The following is a 7,457-nucleotide window of genomic DNA, read 5'->3' as shown; positions in this document are numbered from 1 at the left end:
CCACCCTAAAGAGAAAACCCCCCAAAAAAAAAAAAAAAAAAAGATAAGAAAAAGAAATGTCTGTTCTATTTATCTTTTTTTTTTTATTCTTTTTTTTTTTAAGAGGTTTTTGCTATAGGGCGAGTGCGCTCGCCAGACAGACAGAGACACAGAGAGACAGAAAGCGAGAAATCACCCCCCAGGGGGGATGGCCACGCTGCAATTCCTTCTCCATTCTCCTCTCGGGATCTTGGGCACACACACACATGCACCCGGTGTGAGTTTTAAGCCACCAGGTCTGGGATGCGAACTGCGGTTGACTATATGGGAATCCAGCGACATAGCCATTACGCTAACTGCTGGTCCCTGTTCTATTTATCTTAAATCCATTCCCCAACCAAGAGCCAGCGTGCTTTGTCTGAAAATTATACCTCACCATTTCCTTCCTAAAACCAAGGACTTTTCAAAAAACAAAAGAAAAGCAAAAACAAAATAAAACAAAAACAAAAACTAAGAACTTACCCTAATTTTGCCAGAGGTGGCAGGAGAGAGACAGGGAAAGACATACCCCCCACCATGGGACAAGGTCACACTGTAATCCTTTCTCTTCCATTTCTCTTCCCTTAACCTTGTAGGACTCGGACCACATGGTTGGCCATGTGCGATCCAGCAGCCCTAACCACTACACCGTGGGCTAGCCCAAAACAAGTGACCTTTCTAATGGCCTTCCCCTGCCCACAGCCTTATATATGCATGTGCTGTGTGTGGTGTTTAAATAGGCCGGCACCATCCCATACCTGCCTCCTAGAGTGAGCTGGGATTCGAACATGGGCCTCCTACACAGCCTTGGCCTTCGAAGCAGCAGCATCCAGCCAGCACTACCACAGCTGGGCTGCCTGCAGCTTTTAAGCTCTTTCAAGATCTGGCTCCTACTCATCTTTCCAACCCGATTTCTCACCACCACCTCCTCCTTACAATTCTCCTGCTTCTAGCTTCTCCAAGAATTCTAAGCCTTTGATGTGCAGTTCCCACTGCCTAAAATAACTTTTCTTCCAACTCTTACCCAAAACCAAATTCTCTTTCAGGTGTCAGTTAAAAGTCACATTTTTAGGAGGACTGGAGGAGCACAGTGCTGGTTATGAGACTGACACTGAAACCAGCCTGCCAGGTCCAACTCCCAGATCTGCCCCATCCTAGCCACACAAGCCTTGGGCAAGCTACTAGTTGTCTGCACTTCAGTGCCATACCTGCTAAAACGGGAAGACCTGTTGTGAAAGTCAAAGAAATCAGGACATGTCAGACGCCTTACGGTCCATGTGTCACCTCTGTACTTCCTGATCCTGAACCATGGTACCATGGTAGGACTCCTTGTCAAGGATTTCCCCAAACTCCTTTCTTCCTTTCTTTAAATTTTTATCTATTTATTAATGTTTTTATGACAGAAAGCATGTGAATGTGCAAGAGAGACAAACAGAGAAAGCACCCTCAGTGGGGTCTCGTCATGCCACAGTCCCCTTTCCCTAGTCCTCCAGCTCCTCAGAATCCTGGGCACCCACATACGTGCCCAGCATATTTTCAGGTCAACCCAAGGATCCAAACCTGTGCTCAGCCATGTGGCTTCCAGCACTGCAGTCCAGTCTGCTATGGACAGCGCCACCTGGATTGGGCCAAGAGGGGATAAGGTTTTTTTTTTAAGGTTTGCACCATGGGTTACATGCACTCATAGGAGAGACAGAGAAAGAGGAAGTAAGAAACCACCCCCCAGGGGGATGGCCATGCCACAATCTCCTCCATTCTCCTGGGATTTGGGGCATGCAAACACACACATGCACCCAGCATGAGTTTCAGGTCACTGGGTCCAGGAATCAAACTGCATTTGGCCATGCAGGAGTCCAATGCCTTAACCACCATGCTACCTGCTTGCCCCTGTGGAGAAGATTTTTAACAGGGCATACACAGCAAACTCAATGAGGCAAAAGTGTTTACAAAGGCAACTTGGTCATTAGGAAAATACCTTTATTATTTTTGAAATGTTCCAATCTTCGATGTAGAAACCATGATAATGGCTTTTTCACAACTTTACAGATTGTAGAAAAATGACTTTTTTTCCCCCTTTTTATGAAAATCTCACCTCCAAATCAGACAGGGCTGCATTCCGGCTGAAACCCAGCAGGAAGGAGGGGGCAGAGAAGACAGCATGTCAGGCTGTGGCTCTCAAGGGGCCGAAGGCTCCTACGCTTTACAGTGCAGGCTGAGTCCCAAAGACCTGCAAGCCCTCTGAAGGAGGCTCGATCCATGCAGACCTGCGGCGACGGAGGAGGCATCTGTCTCCAAGGCTTGGCAGCCCACAGGAGGCCTGCAGCATGGCACTGGTGGCTAGCAAGCCATGGTCAAGGCAGCTTCGTGAGAGTGAGAACAGGAGATGAGCCTACAACCCAGATCCCTGTCTCGAAAACACAGCCAGGAGAGAGGCTGTGGACAGTGGCCAAATGGCTCTAGGTTTAGAAATTTCCCCTTTTACTCAGCTCACAAACACTGATTTGTCAAACCAATTTTTTTTTTTTTTTAAATCAGAAAACAAACATGTGGTTCCATTTCGGCTGTAATCAGCAGTTGGTCATTTTTAGAAAAAGACAACTTGAGTCGCTCGTTAAATCTGTATTTTTATCAGGCCTCTGACTCCTTCCTTCCTCCACTGGTGGCTAGCAAGCCATGGTCAAGGCAGCTTCGTGAGAGTGAGAACAGGAGATGAGCCTACAACCCAGATCCCTGTCTCGAAAACACAGCCAGGAGAGAGGCTGTGGACAGTGGCCAAATGGCTCTAGGTTTAGAAATTTCCCCTTTTACTCAGCTCACAAACACTGATTTGTCAAACCAATTTTTTTTTTTTTTTTAAATCAGAAAACAAACATGTGGTTCCATTTCGGCTGTAATCAGCAGTTGGTCATTTTTAGAAAAAGACAACTTGAGTCGCTCGTTAAATCTGTATTTTTATCAGGCCTCTGACTCCTTCCTTCCTCATCCCTGGTGTGGGGAAGAGGGGGGTTCGGCTGTAGCGGGAGACCGTTTGTTGATTTGCGAAAACGACTGAAATGTTTTACGCTCACGTACAAAGGCTGGTGGAATTCAAAACGATCCCACTGATTTTTATGAGAAACATGACTATTCCTCTTGGGTGTCTCGAGTCAAAACAAGGCAACCGCCTAGTGATTTATAGTCCCCACTACACGGTTTCCGCCTTCCAGAAGGCATGCGAGAAAGGGCCAGCCTTAGCCAGCAACGATGGTAAACACACCACTGACAGCTTGGACACTTTGTTTTTAAAGGTAGCAGGACTTTTTCCTCTGGTCCTGGTTGACAAGCCAACTCCCTAGGACTCTTGAAGGAGCAGATGGGAGGGCTCCCCCAAAAGTTGACAGTGAGGGACCCTGCTGACCAGAGTGTGGCTGGGAGCATCATCAAAGGCAATCGAGACATTTATGGCATACAAAAGCTGTCCTGGGGTCCCCAACCGGCCCCAGGCTCCACCTGGCTGGATCTGAGGCCCAGGAGGTACCGAACGAGTTCTCCCAAGGCACGTGGACTCAGTGGCCCCATACCAGGTCCAGAAGATCATCTCTTTGCTCGGTTCCAGAAGTGCTGGAAAGCAGGGGAGCTGAGGACGCTCACCACGAACAGCAGCAGCAGATACAGACAGATCATGACCGTGAACCAATGGCTGGAAAACCAGGAGAGCTGGCTTGAAGCCCTGCTTAAGGAGGGGGAGAATGATATTGGCAAAAAGAGAAAAACATTTTTTTCAAGCATATGCAACAAGTTCTGGCTCAAGAAAGACTGCATGATGAATTCCATCCTCTGCGTGAGCCACGAACTGGAGCTTCGTGCTCTTTTGCTCGAGAAATCTGGGGTGGCTGCCCTGGCACCAACACACCTTTCAACAGAGCATTTCCTAAATGCACAGAGACAGCCATGCAGTGAGCTCATCCTCTTCATCCCTGTTCCAGTTCCTCTTTCACCTTTTATAACCCGTCTTTTCTTCAGCGAGACCCTGGAATCTAGAAGAATGACCTAGCTCAGGGTGTCTGTCCAGATGGTGGCAGGTGGCGGGCTATTTAGAAGTCTTTTCACTTTCGGGAAACTACAGACATAAATCTGAGCCGGGGAAATCCTCTCTGGCCCACTGGCGGATGATCTAAACCATCGAAGTGTGCGCTGAAGAGATGCCCCAGGGAGAAGTGGGAAAGGAATGCGACTTTCAAATAGAAAAAGTCAGATGATTTTTAAACAAAAGGGTAACATCTCCCAGACTCAGGAACCCTACATGGAGTTCCCACATTCAGGTGTGGGTGAGCAGATTTGGCTGGTTTATGAAACCCAGAGGCATGGAAACTCCAAGCAAAGGAACCAGCAGTTAGCGTAATGGCTATGTCGCTGGACTCCCACATAGTCGACCGTGGTTCGCGTCCCGGACCCGGTGGCTTAAAACTCACGCCGGGCGCGTGTGCGTGTGTGCCCAAGATCCTGAGAGGAGAATGGAGGAGAAGGGATTGCGGCGTGACCATCCCCCCTGGGGGTGATTTCTCGCTTTCTGTCTCTATGTCTCTCTCTGTCTGTCTGGCGAGCGCACGCGCCCTATAGCGAAAACCTCTCCAAAAAAAAAAACAAGCAAGAGTGGGGACTACTAAAAGCCATGCCTTTTGGGGCCAGCGGGTGGCGTGATGATAAAGGCACTGGACTTTTACATGAAGGTTTAGAGGGGATGATGAAGCACCTCAGGTCCAGAGAGGGGCAGATAGTGGTTCAAAAGCCACTGTGGAGGGTGACTGACACAACCCCAGCCCAATCACAGTGAGTCTCAGACCTGGTGTCTTAAAAATCACACCGTGTGCATGTACACATGTGCCCAAAATCCTAAGAAGGGAGTGGGGAAGAAGTGATTGTGGTGTGGCCATCCCTCCTGGGAGGTGATTTCTCACTTTCCCTCTGATTGTCGATCTGTCTCTCTGGTGAGCTCACCTGCCCTATGGTAAAAACCTTTTATTTATTTATTTTTTTTTTTGAGAGGTTTTTTTAGCTATAGGGCATGTGCACTTGCCAGAATGATAGAGAGAGACAGAGAGACAGAAAGCAAGAAATCACCTCCCAGGGGGGATGGCCACGCTGCAATCCCTTCTCCTCCATTCTCCTCTCGGGATCTTGGGCACGCACGCACACACACCCAGCGTGAGTTTAAGCCACCAGGTCCGGGACTCAAACCATGGTCAACTACATGGGAGCCCAGAGACATAGCCATTATGCCATCTGCTGGTCCCAGCAAAAACCTTTTTATAAAATAAAGTAATAAATGCCTTCTCCTGTCACACTTGCTTACCTGTTGCTGATCCCCACAAACTCTACTATGGACCCCAACAATGCAACAAGATCTCAAAGTGACCCCCATCCCCTGGGAGCCCTGCACATCCTCCATTACCACACTGCTGACATCGGCCTAGCCACCCACCATGGCTCCTGTTGGGCTCAACACTCTCGTTTTAGAGGGGAAGACGAAGCACCTCAGGTCCAGAGAGGGGCAGGCGGTGGTTCAAAAGCCATTGTGGAGAGGGACTGACACAGCCCCAGCCCGTGTCCAGCCACTGCCCTGTTCCTCAGCTCACCCTCCTCCCCGGTGGGTTTCAGGCCATAGCCACAGGCCTAGTGGCTGAGGGTTGCCCGGTTTAGGACAGCCCAGGTGACTTCATCCAGTCCCTGTGCCATTTGTGGTTATGAATCTTTATGCCCTTAGGGTCTAGACCGCTTCTTCTCTGACCCATATTCCTCACCTCTGCTGTGGACGCCATGACGTTTCACATCCTCCTACACAGGTCTAGGGCCAAAGGCCAAGGGGGTTGGTAACAAGAAACCCAACACTACGGACGCAGCCCTCAGCTCTTCCCCGACCTCACGGGGGCCACCCTACCTCTTGGGCTGCTTCTGGGAATACACCAGCAGGTATTTCACTCGCAGAAGCTGGTTGTTGGTGACCACAAAGTACTTCGGAGGGACGTCTCCCCCTTCGCTGTGTTTGATTCTTGCTCTTCTGCGATCGATCTCCTTGGAATCTGAATAAGGAGGGGAAAGTACATCTTTACGGGTTGGGGTTTGGGGGTTCAATAACTAAAGAAGCAAATTATGAATAGACATGAGTCAAGCCTCGTGGTCCTGAGGGTGGGAAGCCCCACCAGGCTGAGGAATAGGCCTGTGTACAGGTAATAAAAATGGGCCTGTGCATTTTTTTTTTAAATAATAACAAAGAAAATAAACAAATAAAAACAAGAGAATATGACAGGCAAACAGGCAGAAAAAAAGAAACAGAAAACTGGGGTGGGGGGACAACCAATGGTATGGAGGAGGTTAAGGCACTGGTTTGCATTGGTTGACTGCATGGTTCAAGTCCCAGACCCAGAGGCTTGAAAAACACCCCAGGTGCATGTGAATGCGTGTCCAAAATCCTAAAAAAATGGAGGAGAAGGAATCAGAGGGTGGCTGTCCCCCTGGGAGGGTGCTTTCTCATTCTCTCTCTTTCTCTGGTGAACATGTACTCTCTATAGCAAAAACTTTTTTAAAGAATTATTTATTTTAATTTTATTTATTCATTCACTTATTTTAATTTAACCAGAGAGACAGAGAGAGAGAGAGAGGGAAAGTGAGAAAGCTAACCACCTGGTCCAGGATTGGAACCACGGTCAGCCGTGTGGGAATATCCAGCGCCTTAATCACCATGCCACCTACTGGTCCCTATAGCAAAATTTTTCAATTAAAAAAAAAAAGAGAGAGAAAGAAAGAAAAATATGAGATACAAATAAAGAGAAAAAAATACTCAACTCAACCGAGTAGTGAATGAAGAGGGAAGAAGCAAATGAATGGCCCTAACAAAACAATACTCTGGGACCGAGAACTAGGAGCAGGACTTGATCTGAGACGAGCTCTCGGTAGGCGCTGTAAATAAACCACTCTGAGCTCCTCAGACACTTCGCTTCTATCCTTTGTACCAAGACTTGTTTAAAAATTAAACAAAACAAAAAACACAGTTTTTCCTTTAATAACATGACAAAGCCTTACCAGAAAGAAAGGTCAACGCTGCGTGACAGCAGAGGCGGCAAGGTTTTGTTTTGAAGTACAATGTCATAGTTTGCAAACACCCTAAGAATTACGAATGCAAATATTCATGCCGTCTGGGGTGGGAGGATGGTGTCAGGCCTGGGCCCATTCCTCCAGATTCCAGTTGCTTTATATTAGAGGCCAGAACAGTCCATTTTCTTTCTTTCTTTCTTTCTTTTTTGAGGTTTTCGCTATAGGGCACGTGCGCTCACCAGACAGACAGATAGAAACATAGAGACAGAAAGCGAGAAATCACCCCCCAGGGGGGATGGTCACGCTGCAATCCCTTCTCCTCCATTCTCCTCTCGGTATCTTGGGCACGCACGCACACGCGCCCGGCG

General features: G+C 48.2%; 1 protein-coding gene across 1 annotated transcript in view; it reads right to left on the bottom strand.

Annotated features, from left to right (window-relative positions):
- Nucleotides 1–2,728: 2,728 nt before the first annotated feature.
- The window catches only part of PARP16 (poly(ADP-ribose) polymerase family member 16), a 33,915-nt gene continuing 29,186 nt past the window's right edge, over nucleotides 2,729–7,457 (bottom strand). Inside the window, 2 exon segments of the mRNA XM_006141718.3 lie at nucleotides 2,729–3,727; nucleotides 5,936–6,077. Of these exon segments, the coding sequence (XP_006141780.1) occupies nucleotides 3,592–3,727; nucleotides 5,936–6,077 (278 nt within the window). The 3' untranslated portion in view covers nucleotides 2,729–3,591.

This window comes from Tupaia chinensis, unplaced genomic scaffold (genome assembly GCF_000334495.1).
Source record: "Tupaia chinensis unplaced genomic scaffold, TupChi_1.0 Scaffold000063_1, whole genome shotgun sequence".
Taxonomy (NCBI): Eukaryota; Metazoa; Chordata; class Mammalia; order Scandentia; family Tupaiidae; genus Tupaia; species Tupaia belangeri.
This window is presented reverse-complemented; position numbering and strand designations above follow the sequence as displayed.